General features: G+C 36.1%; 2 protein-coding genes across 7 annotated transcripts in view; one reads left to right on the top strand and one right to left on the bottom strand.

Moving 5' to 3' along the window:
• Window positions 1–4,213: 4,213 nt before the first annotated feature.
• On the top strand, window positions 4,214–6,759 carry si:ch211-39i2.2 (DNA damage-inducible transcript 4-like protein-like). The gene is made up of 2 exons (XM_067390667.1): window positions 4,214–4,450; window positions 5,620–6,759. Exons 1-2 carry the CDS (start codon window positions 4,294–4,296, stop codon window positions 6,069–6,071), a joined length of 609 nt encoding a protein of 202 aa, XP_067246768.1. The 5' UTR covers window positions 4,214–4,293; the 3' UTR covers window positions 6,072–6,759.
• A 37-nt stretch (window positions 6,760–6,796) lies between these two features.
• Window positions 6,797–16,778, bottom strand: part of brd8b (bromodomain containing 8b) — a 28,462-nt gene continuing 18,480 nt past the window's right edge. The window contains exons 14-20 of one of the 6 annotated variants that reach the window (XM_067390660.1): window positions 15,820–16,022; window positions 15,643–15,735; window positions 15,470–15,538; window positions 13,779–14,061; window positions 11,731–11,823; window positions 9,779–9,823; window positions 6,798–7,630 (exon numbers count right to left, since the gene is read on the bottom strand). In XM_067390660.1, the coding sequence (XP_067246761.1) occupies window positions 7,571–7,630; window positions 9,779–9,823; window positions 11,731–11,823; window positions 13,779–14,061; window positions 15,470–15,538; window positions 15,643–15,735; window positions 15,820–16,022 (846 nt within the window). In that variant the 3' untranslated portion in view covers window positions 6,798–7,570. Of the gene's footprint in view, window positions 7,631–9,778; window positions 9,824–11,729; window positions 11,824–12,504; window positions 12,979–13,778; window positions 14,062–15,469; window positions 15,539–15,642; window positions 15,736–15,819; window positions 16,023–16,778 lie in introns of those variants that run through there. The other 5 variants (XM_067390651.1, XR_010895543.1, XM_067390629.1 and 2 more) reach the window with 5 other exon arrangements.

The following is a 16,778-nucleotide window of genomic DNA, read 5'->3' as shown; positions in this document are numbered from 1 at the left end:
GCTGTTTTTCCTCTCCTCCGAGTTTCGACTACAGACCGTGAGGCTGATCAGACAGTCGAAACGAAAGAGTGTGTGTGCTTATATAGCCTAATTATAATTTTTTGTGTTGTTCTTTGAATTATTAGTCTATTGTTTTAAATAAAATTAAAACCATTCATTACATAATGATTTAATTTCTATAGGCTATATTTTGAAAAATAGAGTCGGCTCTTCAGATATGTGAGCCGGCTCCCGACGTTCACATAAAAGAGCCGACTCTTAGAGTCGGCTCGTTCGCGAACGACCCATCACTAATAAAGACCCTCTCATCTCCCTATAATATACAATCTCTGTTGTTACCTCGTATGCGTGATCGGAAACGGCAACTGCGGCTTAATAAAAGTGCAGCTGCTCGCGAGGCATGTGTCATGTTCGTCTTTCATTATCAATCGCTCCAGCGGCCTTGTTCAGCTCCAACATCACTCGGCCCTGCACTGCTTCATACTACAGTAACGTTAATAATATTATCCATGAACATGATTTCTGCCCGAGTACCATCAGATTCTTTTCCCCTGGCTGTGAGGTGAAGACGATGTCTCCCAAAATTCCGCCCTCAAACTCGGTGTTATCAAGCTACGCCTTTGTTTTGAACAGGCAACCCAGCGGCAAAAATCTACATATTGCAGCTTTAAGTCTGTTCTAAAGCATTTGAGATTTGTCAGTTTAAGCTGGAAATTGTATTATCATGCTCAAAAAGTGGTTAACAGGTAATAAATGGATCATAATTATTCTATAAATATAATTTAGTACCATAAAAATCCCCTAAAAATACAATCCAAAAATATACAATACAAAATATTAAATAAAAAAACATTATCAATACATTCATTTCTTGGAAATAAAAAAGGTCATTTTTGATGGTGATGCTGAACCATACACTAGCTAATAGTCTTTGAAGTGGCTAAAAGGTGTTGCGCAATCAGGCCAGGTGAGGATTCTGGGGTTCATGATTCAAAACTCAGTGGAGGGTGACCTCCGGTGGCCGATATAAGGATATTCATAGGTGACACTTGTAACATACGGAAGAACAGTGGCCTCAAAATGAATTTGGACACCTATGCCGCACATAAAAGTGTACAAATTAGCTAAATTTATCTGCAAATGCAAATAAAGTTTGATATTACATGATATTTTGTCAAATATAATGCCATTAATACATGTGTCTTAAGTCTCCACATTATACTTGAGGCTACTGTCAATGCTATCTTCAGAGGCAATACAGTACTACTAGGCTTTGAATATTTTGAAAGATAATGCATTGGTAGCACCTACAAAGCATAGGACTTTTACTTAAAGATGTTCCAAAAGGACTGAAAGGAATTACTTCTTAACAAAGCTTTTCTTGCGGCTCTAAAATATTTGACAAGAAATAAAATTCATTTTTGCCTGTAGCAGAAATGGTAACCTTGGAGGCTGTTTCCTTACTGAAGAACTTCCTCTCAAAAAATGTTTTTGAAAGACTCCTTCTTCCAGTGAACAGCTCTCCTCTTAGTTGTATTATTTTACATGTCCCTTGGCACAATTACACTGAATGAGAGAAACATGTTAAACAAGTTGTGATGACGAAGGTGATTCGTAACACTGGGAAGATTCAAACTGAATCACTGCTTGTCTATAACTAATATATTTTAATCAAACATTTATCCACAGATCAGCTGATAGCTAATTTTAATATTTTTGAATTATAATCTATAAAGCCCATTACACTAAAGTGAATGCAGCGGAGCAATTTAGCAAACTAGTCCATCAGGTTTCTACAGCTGAGCTGATGTAATTTCATTGGTGGATTGACAAACTGATTCATTTTTATCACACTCAGACTGCTATCTATTTCCAATGAATTGTGTGTGAAAATGTATTTAAAATTTTATATAAAATACATTATTAATAAATACTAAACTAATAAAGTATTATTATTACAAAATACATTTTAATTAACAAAATATTTTAATTTAACTGAGTAAAAGGTTTTCTACTTTCTACAGTAGCATAAACCATATAAATTCAAACCTAATAAAACATTAAACACCAACAGATTTCCTCCTATATTAATTTTGTATAAAAACACAAGTATTAATCTTACTGTTTACTCTCTTTGCTTGAGATGTTCCTCAATTTGCTTGCAATACTTTATTATGTGTAACTTATTCAGTTTCTTAAGTTTTTGTTATGGAGTGAGTAATAATTAATACAAATAATAAATAAAAAAACTTAAATAACAAATGTAAATTTTAAACAAAATGAAACCATGGATTTTTAAGCAATTATTGTGAGATATCCATCTCAAAAATCACTTTTATTAGATTTTATTAAGGGTGTAGTTATTTATTATTGTGATATTTACAGTGTATCTCAGTCTGTTGACTGAGGGGCTTCCCATGAATCAATAATCTCAGTCATCCATCTAAGCAGCTGATTGAGACAACATGTTCATCTGGTTTTACTTTGACATTAATGGATGAACCATCACAAGTTTTGTGATCAAAATCAACGAAGACTGATATGACGTTCCTCTTTGGTGAGGAGCTGTGAACTGGAAAGAAATATCTCGACTTAAGTCTAGTTTGAGGTCACATGAATGTTTTTTTCTTAACAGCTGATTCAGTGAAGACACACAATCACATTCTGCACATGTAATCACATTATTAAAACACTTCATGGTCAAAGGTTTACATTAGTTTATTCTTCCTTCCTTGTTCACCCACTCAGGAATACATATAAGAGATCTGTGGTTCACTTTTGTTCTTTCCTCATTTACATAACCTGCAACTTCTCGAAGGTGGTTCTAAAGAAGTCTCATCTACTTCCTCATCGTAAGATGGTTCTCCATTCAGTGGTGCAATATGACATCATAGCGGCAACTGGTTGGTTAATGACAGAGAACAAAGGTGAGGTCACGAGGAAAAGTCCCTCATCATGACTCAGAGACTGACAGACAGCAAACAGACAGTTGATGATCTAAGAAATGCCAGTAAGACTGTAAAAGCTCTTCAGATCAGCAAATCAGACAGACTTTAGTCACAGATATGTTCTCATTTCGGGTTTATATTATCCTTCATTAAAAAATAGAATCAAACTCAGCACATCATTTTAGAGTAAAACTGATTGCCAGAAAAAGAAACTAGAATGAGATTTAAATGTAGTGAATACTGTTTTAAAAAGCAGGTACAATAGATCACAGTTTATTTATTAAATCAAAATTTAAGCCTTATAAATATGTAGATTTCAAAGAGTGATTGTAAGAGTGTGGAAATATTTTCTGGGTCATGAGGAGCATTTTGCTCTTAAAGGGATAGTTCACAAAAGTTAGTTTGATAGTGAAAGATAGTTCACCTCATTGACTTTCATAGTATTTATTTATTTATTTATTTTTCCCCATACTGTGGAAGTCAGCCAACTGTTTGGTTACCGATATTCTTCAAAATATCTTCTTTTGTGTTCAGCAGAAGAAAGAAATTCATACAGGTTTGGAATTTGAAAGTGAGTAAATGATGACAGAATTTTCTTTTTGGGTGAACTATCCATTTAAGAGTGCTTTGTTGACAGGCTGCTCAACTGGATTTTACTGAATGCAGTGTTTGTCTTTCTGGTCATGTGAGTCTCACCTGTGAATAAACATGTCTAATATCACTGTCTGAATTCAAATTGAGAAACGACATGTAAAATAAATAAATAAAGCAGTATGTAATTTAAGTGAATTAAATTAATTAAACTAATAAAATAGAAAAAAATACCCCATGAATAATTTAAAAAAAGCTAAAAGGTGAATCAAAATTTTGTTAAAGGAAATAGTGATCAGTCACAGCATCTAAAAATATAAACATTAGGCTATGTTACTACATAATATAAATATATAACATTTAAATCCAAAATCCTTAAAAGAAATAATATAATATAATATAATATAATATAATATAATATAATATAATATAATATAATATAATATAATATAATATAATATAATATAATATAATATAATATAATATAATATAATATAATATAATATAATATAATATAATATAAACGCAAGAAGCCGGTGAGGTTGCATGATCTGATTTAACCTCTCACTGGTTTGCGTAAGGTCGCCCATCCCACAAACTTCAGCTGATGCAACAACAGAGCTCAGTATAAATACAGGCTGCCGTGACAGAGCCTCACATTTCAACCTCTCGCATACATGGAAGGAACAAAGAAACACTCAGCGGAAGAGTTGGGCGAGCTCTCGGGGAAACACTCGGAGGAAATCAAGTTAAAATGGTCTATACACAAGCTCTCGTTTTCGGTAACGGGATGTCCGCCAGGAGCGTGCAGGAAAACCTAGCGGAGAACCTGAGCTTTCTACAGTGCTTTAGATCAGACAGAGAGAAAGTAAAAGACTGCGGCAGGCTCATGAAAGCACAGAGCTTATCAAGTAAGAATCTTATACCTAACGATACATTATACATAACGATATATTGTTGGGGAAAGGGGATAAGTTGTCACAGGCGCTCTGTCTCAGTAACTAGGCTATGTCAAAAGTTTTGGTTTTGTATGTTGGTTTTAAATAATCTATTTCAATAATGCTAAATTGGGATGCTTTTGAATGAAAAACGGTTGAGGCAAATTGTCACGTGTACATTTTTATATTTAATTTATTTATTTTTATATATTTTATCCTATTTTTAAAGTTATAACAATATATTGACCAACAATTATTGCCATTAATACATTAGGCTATATATTTATTATATTAAAACATTTGCATTATTACGTAATATAATAATTATTTTATTGCATAAAACTACAAAAAACGTGACATCTTGCTACAATCTGACATTTAATAATAATAAAAAAAATATATACATTATTAGTTGACCTTTGCCCTAATGTATATCATTGTGATTTTTTTAAAAGTTATAATTCACATCAACTTTTAAAAATCATTTTAAGTTGTTATATATTTAAATAATGGAATGTATTTTTCACACTTTTCAACAATTATTGCAATTAATAAATTCTATATTTATTATATTAAATCATATGTTTTATTGTATAAAATTAAAACATATAAGACATGTGACAATTTGCTCCAACATGACATTCAGTTTTAAACATATAAATTATTAGTTGACATTTTTGTTACCCTTTTCATTTTGGTTGTTTCATAATTTTTAACTAATATACAATTAATAGAATATTCACATTGATAACTTGTATATAGTGTACATCAAAATGTATCAAACTTTATCTTTTAATGTTCAAAAGCTTTTCTGTATCAAGACTTTACGAATTGTGACAACTTCCCCAGTCTGCCCTAATATTTTTCATTAAGGTCAATTTTAAAGAACAAGTGATTATTTTATTGATAACACTATGAGCAGGGATGTACATTGTTCCAGTTTTAAAAAACTTGCAACATATTAATTCTGCTCACTAAAGTCCAACAGCTTTGATCAGCTGATGACACTGTATTACAGGCTGACGGTGTTAGTTTCCTGATCCTAATCTAATGATCCATCGGTCACTCTCAAACTGCTGAGGCGTAAAGTTTCTGTCTGATCATCTGAGCCTGACACATTCTTCCCATTTACTCATTCACAGGTCTGGGATCTGAGTGCAGTTTGGAAGAGGAAGAAGGAGAAGACGTGCGTCTTCAGCTCGACCTGTCCAAACGCATAGAGAAGTGCCTCTATGATGCCAAAGGAGCGAGTCTGCGCTGCCAGGAGCTGCGTCTGCCCAGGCACATGACCACACGTGTGGCCGGAGGCATCCTGCGCTCATCCACAGATGAGCCGTGTGGGATACGGGGCGCGCTGATCCACATGTTCATGGAAAGCAAAGGCACACTACTGAAGCTGGGCACCGTCATTCCCGATCAGAGTCTCACGCCGACCTTCGAAGTCTCGGTGGTCCTGCAGCCTGACATGGGTGGATGGCCTCCGCTGAAGATCCTGTTCGGGAGCGGGAAGGTCTTGTGTCTCCGACGGGAATACCGGCTGATCAAACGGAAGCTCTACTCATCCGCCACACCTACTGTACTTGAGTTTTATTAAAATTGTGGCATTAAGAGTAAAATAAGAAGACAATGCCTGAGGTCTCAGAAGGATGAGGGCAACTTTAGGAAATGTTCATTTTGCACATTGTTTTTCACTGTCACATCAATATATTTCAGAGTTCTTCGAATAATGTTTAAAACTTAAAATAAGTTGATATTGTGCAGGTGACATTTCTATCACAATATGAGCAGCTATGTTGTTATAATATTGCTTTATATGATACTTAAAAGATCATTAATATACATACAAATAATAACATGGAACCCGATGCATAAACACAGTTCAAAAGTTTTAAGTCAGTAAGATTTTTAAAGATATTAATTTCTTACTGACCAATTATGTATAATCTGGGATTATATAATGTAAAAGATCATCAAAGAATAAACACGTTACTATTTGTGTTAGTCAGGTGACACTGCATGTGTGATAAGATCACAGTGGCATGTTTGTATGACTTGTGTTGCAACTGCAGAATGTTCAGTTTTGATTCTTCACTACTGTTTACTGAGGTTCAGGGAAATAGGAGGGTTCAGATTGTATATGAATCCCTCTGCTGAAAAATGTTTGACGCCATTAAGTTATCAGTGTATTTTTGTCTTGTGACTGAAACGAATGGGACAAGCTGGTATTGTCTCCCAGTGAAGCATTTGTAATAGTATTTTTGTTTGAAAGAACAGGTGGAATAAATTATTCTTAAAAAAAAAAAAAACCATGAAAATCTTGTTTAGTTGCAGACTCTCATGTTTTATTAAAACATTTCACGACACTATACAAAAACACTGTACACAAAGGCTCTGTACAAAACTATATGTTCTTTCTAAACATACAGATGTCAAATTAAGTCTCACTTATTTTAAGAACAAAAACAAACTGAACATAGTACAGTAGGCCTTTAAACTGTAATCCAAAGCATCTAGGATCCTGACTAGGGAAAAATCAAGTTCAAAGAATCTGAGGATCCATATTCATTCCTATAGAAGAAAAAAAGCTTATTTTTATTGCTCTTTCCTCAGTCGATCAGAGTTTCACATCATCCCAAAGTGATAAGGCGATGGTAATCTTTGTCTTGTACAATGGCTTGTAAGGTTTCATACTTGTCTTTAGAAAGTGACATTCTGCTTTCTAACCATCTAGTGGTCATGATGGTGGTACATTCAGCTTATTTAAGAGGCCATTGTTGACGGCTAACTTTGTGACATCAAGTCAAAAATATTTACCCAGCTCCTCTAACCCCAAATAAACATGAGGTCAGTTTGAACTGTCTGGTGAGGTCTGCTGGACCAGTTTTTCAGGCCTTGAACTGAAGAGTTTCTGTGAAAGGGGGTCGAGCCCTTAAAAAGTCTCTTCTTTTTGTGTCCAACTGTAATCAGACTGTGTAGAACTGCTGAATCAAACCACCAAGGCATTGAGTAACTAAACTTAGCCAGAACTTCTTAAAGAAACAGGGAAATAAAGCCTATTGAACTTCCATGACAGCTGCAGTGAAACATCTCAGTTCACTTTTTCATCTTCATGTCAGCCTCGATAGCACTGCGGCGCCCTCTGGTGCCTCCGTCCTGGAAGAGCAGAGAAGCAGAGAAGACATGAGCCAATGCCTTTAATCCACTGGCCTAACACACCAGACCATCAGAGCCAAACTAACTAGCTATTACCTGAGAACAGGAAGTATGTGTTTCTAGAACACGAGAGAGTAAAGTACGAGAGTACGAGCTGAAACAACAGTGAAACAGCAAAAGAAATGCTGTTCAAGAGTGAATGTGTTAATAGTAAAAGTCAGTTGCTTACTGAAGAGTTGAAGAGCATCTTTGAATGTTTCTTGGAGAAATAAAAAAGGAAAAACCAATCCAAAACATTTAAAGGGAAAGTTCAACCCAAAATAAAAATGTTGCATTATTTATTCACCCTCATATCATTCCAAATCAATACACGGATACGGATACACACACACTTATATATTACACTACCGTTCCATCTACCGTCTTGCCATTATGCTCACCTAGGCAATTATTTGATCAAAAATACAGAAAAAAAATCAGTAATATTTTTTAAAATTTAATTTATTCCTGTGATTGCATAGCTGAATTTTCAGTCTTCAGTGTCACATGATCCTTCAGAAATCATTCTAATACACGCGCGCACGCACGCACACGCACACACACAAATCAGGCATAACATTATTACCACTGACAGGTGAAGTGAATAACACTGATTATCTCTTCATCACGGCACCTGTTAGTGGGTGGGATATATTACACAGCAAGTGAACATTTTGTCCTCAAAGCTGATGTGTTAGAAGCAGGAAAAATGGGCGAGCGTAAGGATTTGAGTGAGTTTGACAAGGGCCAAATTGTGATGGCTAGACGACTGGGTCAGAGCATCTCCAAAACTGCAGCTCTTGTGGGGTGTTCCCGGTCTGCAGTGGTCAGTATCTATGAAAAGTGGACCAAGGAAGAAAACAGTGGTGAACCAGCTACAGGGTCATGGGCAGCCAAGGTTCATCGATGCACATGGGGAGCGAAGGCTGTCCCTTGTGGTCCGATCCAACAGACAAGCTATTGTAGCTCAAATTGTTCAAGAAGTTAATGCTGGTTCTGATAGAAAGGTGTCAGAATAAACAGTGCATCGCAGTTTGTTGCGTATAGGGCTGCATAGCCACAGACCAATCAGGGTGCCCATGCTGACCGCCGAAAGCAATGGAGCAATGGAAGAAGGTGGCCTGGTCTGATGAATCACGTTTTCTTTTACATCATGTTGATGGTCGGGTGCGTGTGTGTCTCTTACCTGGGGAATACATGGCACCAGGATGCACTATGGGAAGAAGGCAAGCTGGCAGAAGCAGTATGATGCTTTGAGTAATGTTCTGCTGGGAAACCTTGGGTCCCGCCATCCATGTGGATGTTACTTTGACACGTACCACCTACCTATGCATTGTAGCAGACCATATACACCCTTTTCATGAAAACGGTATTCCCTGGTGGCTGTGGTCTCTTTCAGTAGGATAATGCGCACTGCCACAAAGCAAAAATGGTTCAGGAATGGTTTGAGGAGCACAACAACGAGTTTGAGGTGTTGACATCCAATCGAGCATCTGTGGGATGTGCTGAACAAACAAGTCCGATCCATGGAGGGCCCACCTCGCAACGTACAGGACTTAAAGGATCTTCAGCTAAATCTTGGTGCCAGATACCATAGCACACCCTCAGGGGTGTATTGAAGTCCATGCCTCAATGGGTCAGGGCTGTTTTGGCAGCAAAAGGGGGAACCAACACAATATCTGGAAGGTGGTCATAATGTTATGCCTGATCGATGTGTGTATATTTTATATATATAATATATAATACACTCATATATACATCCTTGATTAATAAAATATTAATATTTTAATAATATTATTATTAATATAATTCTTTAAAAAAAAATCTTACGGGAAACGACATTGGGGTGAATATATAATGACAATATTCATTTTTAATGGATTATTCGGCTAAATATATCACGGAGCTCACAACCTTTCAGCATACAGACCTGGATGTGTTCATAACAACAGGGACCAAATGCTGCTCAACAATCATGGAGCGAGCGAAGAAATCAGTTCTAACCAATCAGAGTTATATACCAGTCAGGGTATATAAATGTATGTGTGTGTTTGTGTTTGGTAAAAGGGGATGGGAAATATCTTCGTGATCTTCAGCCTGGATACTTACAAAGAGAGAGAGAAGGAAAGCAGGAGAGGCCATGGAGAGGCTGTCCTGTAGAAGGACAAACAGCACAGTGAGAAAAAGAGTTCACTATTTAAAACCTACCCAAGACAGAGACAAAAGCAGGTGTTATGGGTGCATACAGCAGGTATACTAATCTAAAACACTGATCATGAGACGGAAGACATGTGCAGAACCAGAATGACCAGATGTTTTACAAGCATTGTCTTGATGGACTTCTAATTGGGATGTCATTTGACCCAATAATTAGTTTTACCTTTAGTTTGATTGCGATAAATGAACATGTTTATACTGACATTGCAGTGATTCAATGTAACATTAAATTGCTCATAATATGAAGAGATAAGCTATCTTTGAGTAAATCAATCAGTGCATCTGCTTGTGCAAAATGACAAAAGTTTTAAGTTGAAATAGACACTCTCATTTTATTGTTCTAACAATACAATCTGACAAATTATTTAATCTACATCTGATTGCTTATAAAAACAAACCTACTCCTATTAATTATTCATTTACGCAGTTTTCTGCAGAGCTGCTTTGACTTTGGATCATAATTGATTATTTTTGCAACACAGACACTTTACAGAACAGAACTGAATCAACATTGAACTGAATAGAGCGGAATAATGACATCCAGAGCTGCTTTACTGCAGAATTTGAATTTGTCTCATATTTGACGAAATCTGACAAATCTTTTACATTGCCAGTCATCTTAAAAACATCTTATGATGAATTCAGGTCAACAAAAAAAGTTGCTTACTGTTGGATTTTGTTTTCAGATGGTTGTGAATTCAAACAAAAACACAGACTTTCACACTGGGATGGTTGACCTTGAATCTCTCCCTTATAAAACATGTCAGACAATGGAGCAGTTTCCTAACATAATCATCTGGTCACCCTAGAAAGCTTCTCTACATACAGTAACACACATAAGAGAAAGAAAAGAAGGATTAAATGGAATAAAAATGGAAAAAAGAGAATCCAAAGACTGTAGATACTAAAGGGAGGATTTGTGGGGTTGATGAGTAACAGAGATGTGTATATAGGTGTGTTAGTCAGATGAAGTCATGTATGTGTTGTAACTGTTTCCATGACGACTGCAGCTCTCCAACATAAACTCAAAAAGATGGTGATGAAATGAGTGTCCAGTCATTTGAATGATCTCAATCACACAGCTCAGTGTGAAAGCATCACTGAACAAAACCATGCAAAAAAACAAAACAAAAAAAACTTTCACTTAACTTTGGTCTGGTGTGTGTTGAAAAATAAAAATGGAGAAGATTCAACAACAGAAGACACCAAAAGGCTGTTTAACCCAACCCTTACACAACATACACAAATAAATTGTTTACATTTTCACAATAATCACACACAAAATGATAATATACACTATCGTTCAAAAGTTTGGGGTCAGTAAGATTTTTTTTTTTAAAGAAATTAACAAAAGTAAAGACATTTATAATAATGCTCCAAACTTTATGTTCTATTTCAAACTTTATGTTCATCAAAGAATCCAAAGGATCCAAAAAAATATAAAGCAGCACAACTGTTTTCAGCATTGATAAAAAATAATATTTATTACAATAGAAAGCAGTTATTTTAAATTGTAATAATATTACTGTTTTACTGTATTTTTGATAAATAAATGCAGCCTTGTTCTTTCAAAAGCATGTTTAATTATTACAAACTTTAGACCGGTAGTGTATATACAGATAGATAGACAGACAGACGGACAAATAGAACCATAGATTCAGTCTTTTACAGAACAACAGAAAAGCCACAAATACAGTGCTGTGTGAAAAACCTGGAAGAGAAACTCATGTGTCATCGACTCATTGTGTGTTTTTGCATGGGTTAGTAGTGCAGTAGTCATCTCACCTGCAGTGCCCTTAATTCTCACCTGTGAGTGCGTGCTTGTGTGTGTGTACATCACTGACCTTCTCATTAGTGTCTTGTCTGGAGTTGTTCCTTTTTCTTCTGGCTGGTGGTTCTGGCTCTAAATGAGGGTCTTTGTGTGCAGGACTCAGGGTCTACATACGAGACTGTGTGTTAGTGCAAGTAACGCTAACCTTACTGTCAGGGGCTTCAGCAGTTCGTGTGCGTGTGTGTGAGTGTGTGAGTGAGTGTAAGGGACAAAAAGTCTGTTTTTTGGGTCCTACCAAAAAGGGTTTCATCTATGTGGAGTGTGTGGAAACCAAATTGCTTCTGGATAAATCTCACAAAAACATATCCGGCTACATTTCAGCCCAAAATCAAAGGTACAGCACATTCAGAAAGTATTCAGACTTAATTTTACAACTTTTCAGTTTTTTTCTTATCACAGATCTGGTTCTTACACTGTCATTATGTGGTATGGAGTGTAAATGTGAAAAACAAAAAACAAACAAAAATGTCAACCATTAAACAAAATGTAAAAAAAAATGTCTTTCTGAACTATATTTGACAAAGAAACTGGAAAAAGTCATTTTCATGACAATTAAACATCTGGTTCTAATTTCATTCTTCTCATTTTGGGGTAAAATATAAACCGAACAAGTTTTTGACAGGTTTTGTGAGATTCACCATACAAGGTTTCAAGTTTACACAGAAACTATTTGGACAGTGACACTTTTTCCTGCATTTCAGCATTTGGGATTTTAAAACTTAGCTCAGGGAAGTGCTGAAACGACAATTTGAGCGCAAGAGTCAGAAAATCAATTTGTGCAGATTACCTGTGAGTATTACAACGTCATGTGCAGTTTGTGGTCGCAAATCCATTTTGAGTGTACTGACGGCCATTAAGTCTGCAGCCTAAAGACATTATGAGTTATATTTCCTGATGATGCTTCAGTTTGTGTTTCCTCATTCTTTCTCAGCTGGACTGAAATCAGGTCAAGTTGCAGGAACTGGCTGCTAAGTGCCAATTGTCAGCCGATAGTTGGAGGCATATGGTTTTATCCAAAATGATGTTTTCAGGAAACTGTTGAATTCATGCTGCTTCAACAGATACAGAAATAAGAGCCAATCCCACAGATAAAGTTCCATGCTGTGGTGCACAGGAAGCTGTTTTTCCCTTTCCTTTCTTTGACTGTCGCTCTTCCTAAACCGTTTCACTGTCCACAACACTTCACTTCAGATGTCCACAGACTCTTTGATGTACTTTGATGTCCTGTCCTTGAGACGTTTGAAGCTTCTAGCCTTGCTCTCTAAAAAAAAAAAAAAAAAAAAAAAAAAATCCCAGTCTATATCCTGGAAAAGGATCAAGGATCTTGATTTGTTCAAGAGATGCTATTTTACTTCATAACTGCACATGCTTTTTACTTAGTAGTCTAGTGATACTAAAACAAAAATGATTAAAAATAACTTTCAAGAATTGAAATAAAGCTTGAATAAAATATAAATATAAATATTAGATAAACATGGCAACTTAAAAAATAAGTGAAATAAAAATAAAGCTAAATAAAAATGTTTAATAAAAGTAAAACATATGAAAATGACAAAAGCACATAACAAAATAACTAAAACAAACTAAAATTAAAATAAAAACTGAAAATATAAAAATAAAAGCCTATTTATAATATTAATAAGTATATAGTATATATAAATCATACTGAAATAACAGTCTTAAAGATCCTCTAATGGTCTTCCTGCTTCATTGAGCTCTCTTTTGGAGAGATCTGCTCTAATTTTTTATATCATGAAATGACCAGCTATACTGACACGGACCTGTTCCTTTCATGTACTAACGAACCAATGACAAACGAAATAGAAAATACATCAATAAGAGTTTGTCAAGCTGTTGAAAAACGATTAAATGTCACTGGCCAAATAATTAGTGCTGAAAGCATTGTGTGATTGATGCGTCTCCACATAGTGCTCACTGTGTGTTTGTGTGTTGATATTCTTCAAACCTTCTCCACAGCATCTTGTTTCCACTCATGGTTTGCATGTGTGTGTGTGTTTGCGTGTGTGTGTGTGTGTATGACTATCCATGTGTGTCTCTAACCTTCTCATTGGGGTCTTGTTTGCGGTTGGCTTCCCTTCCACGCAGACTCTTGGTGCTGATGCCCGATTCTGACGTTTGCATGATTAGCTGAGTGGCCAAGAACTGCTGGATCTGCTCCAGAACATCCCTCTGCATCTCCAGGGCCATGTGGTAGACATCATGATCTGAGCTGTTATACATCACCGCGTTCTGGAACATCAGCATGATGTCACGCTGGAACTCTGCTGTTGTACGGATCTGCCCAGACTCAATGTTCTTCTTGATGGCTGACAGGTCCATTGGTCTGAGGAGGCAGAGTTTTCAGGAAAGACAGAAACATTATTAACCACTAGAGAAACTCCTAACTTAGGGCCCTAAGAAATGCATGTTATTTTTCCCCCAAATTCCCCAATTTCTCCCAAATTTTCTGCTTTATTTTTCCTGACTGCATTTTTATCCATTTTAAAGCTGCTGTCCGAGTTTTGCCTCTTTGTCGCCATCTCTGTTTAAAACCTGCAATTGCAGTTATTTGCGGAATTATCATCTTTATGTGGGTTGTGCTTTGGCACGGCTCCTCAGTGCAGATAAATGTAATGTTTGCTGTCAGTCACCACATCGGTGAGGATACTGTACTTCAGAATCACAGATTCTACGTCTTAGAAGTATGACCAAAATAAGAATTTTTACCAGAAAATGTCTGAATCTGAAAAATCTGAACAAGCTGCCATTTTTGTTCTGACAAACATAAAAAAAAAAGAATAACAATAAATCGCACTGCTAATGGTGATTAAATCTAACAATCGCTTAGCTCGGATTATGTCAAACCATGCAAATTATTGTTAACAACATCAGCATTGCGTGACTATGTGTATTTAGTGTATATTAGCGTTACTTGTAGATTTCAATTTCAGTAGCCACTCTGACCGCAGTCCGAAGACTACGGGTGAATCTCCAGTTTTCACTCATGATTGTCATTTTGGCCCTTTCTGGATTACAATCTGCCATCAAAATAAAAAGTTTAATTATTGCAGCTGCTGTGAGAAAAGGCTATAAATGATCTGCCGCCTGTAGCATCCTTGCATGCCATATACATGCCTTACTAGCTGGGACTCTAGGGACTCTCCTAGTAAGGAGATAGTTTTGAACACTGGCTGGTTATGTACTTGCTCAAAAACTGATTTTGGATCATTTTTAACCCAAAAAAAAGTTACAGACTGCATTTTTAATTATTCTGGATTCCATTATGAAATCTGTTTTATTTAATTATTTCCCAAATTCCATTTTATTTTTCTCAATTTCCATGTTTTCCATTTTATTTTTTTCTGGATTCCATTTTAATGGTTTAAATAAATTTAAATAATCAAAAGCATGTCTAATCAAGTTAATTCATAAAAAAAATTACAATTTAATAATTTCTTAACATTTTTACAATGATGGGGCTCTATGAAATGTTTTTAATTTTTCTGGATTTATGATTTAATACATATAGTATGTATTAATATTCACAGACACTCATCCATAGTGCAAATTAATTAATTGTACAGACATACTTTTGATTAATTCATATACATTTTGCCACATTCTGTGACATTCAATGTTATGCTGTAAATTCCAATTTTATGACTGGATTCCACGATTCCCTGCATCATGAAAATTCTACATAATTAAAAGGATAAGATATTCTTATATTTAAAGGAGTCTAAGCTTGGTACCTGTGTACAATGCTGTGATAACCAGGGGCGATGTCATCAGACACAGGCTGCAGAAACACACTTGCATACCTGAAATACAAAACAATAAATGATACACACATACTACACAAACACATTTCTATCAGTTCTCATAATAAAACAGCAGCTGTGATAAGTATGAATTGCAAGCTTACCTGTGATTAGCTGCTGCCCGCCACACCAGCATGATGGCTTTCTTCCAGATCTTCTGAGCCTGCAAGGCCTCTTGATCTTCACTACACATTGAGCTGAGAGACAGAAATTGTTAAAGACAGATGAAGGATAAAAAAAAAAAAAATGTAATGTATGCTATCACACAAGCATGTACTCACAACTGTGATGAGGCAGGGCTGCTGGCGGTGGAGTCTGCAGTAGTATAGCGCTGAGAGTGACTGCCGTATCCATCCTCACTCTCACTGGCAGGAGGATCAACCTCTGAGAGATATGGCCCCTCTCCGTCCCCGTCGCCACACTCTTTCATCTCCATCCCTTCATCCACATCCACCTCACTGCCTCCATCTTCTTCCTTAACCTCCTACAGCATGTGAAAGAGAAAAATCAACTGCAGACATAATCATCAGCACAATGCGATTCACCATTTCTTTTAAAGTGTCCCCATTATACTTTTTTGAATATTACGTTTCATTGCAGTGTGTAATATAGCTGTCTGTGAATGTAAACGATCTGCAAAGTTGTAAAGCCGAAAGTGCACGATAAATAAAAGTTACTGTCTCCCCAAAAAAGAAAAGAATCGACTCTGAACTGCCTAAATGAGTCGTTGAAAGTCTCACTTCTGTGACCTGCATACGTAATGCGGTAACACATTTGCATAATGCCCACCTATGGTCTTCATTGGTAGCCCATGAACAATGTCTACTTTGACTTCGCTCTCAAACACTGCAGCTGGTCCGTGTTGTGTACATGTCAAGAAGATGCGGTTTTCTGCTCTGCAAAAGTAAATTCTCTTTGTAAACACTTCCAAAGGATGAGGATGTGAAGAGTCAGTGGTTAAAATTACCACAGTGATACAACAGGAGTATAACCTTTTAACAACTTCTTCTCAAATTTCTATGAGGTCTAAATGGTATTTACAAAATGCTTATCCATTAAAGATGGGAGAGTACTTTATTTGGAAGTTGGTTTATTTGGACCAACTTACTCCTCAGAATCACAACCTGCAAGTATAATTAATAATCAAAATACATAGTTTTGTTTTATATTGTGTAGGTCTCCAGCTAACTCACGTTACAAATGGCTTGCTGAAATACTTCTGCTAATCAGCTGTGGGCCA

This window comes from Chanodichthys erythropterus, chromosome 1 (assembly GCF_024489055.1).
Source record: "Chanodichthys erythropterus isolate Z2021 chromosome 1, ASM2448905v1, whole genome shotgun sequence".
Classification (NCBI taxonomy): Eukaryota; Metazoa; Chordata; class Actinopteri; order Cypriniformes; family Xenocyprididae; genus Chanodichthys; species Chanodichthys erythropterus.
This window is presented reverse-complemented; position numbering and strand designations above follow the sequence as displayed.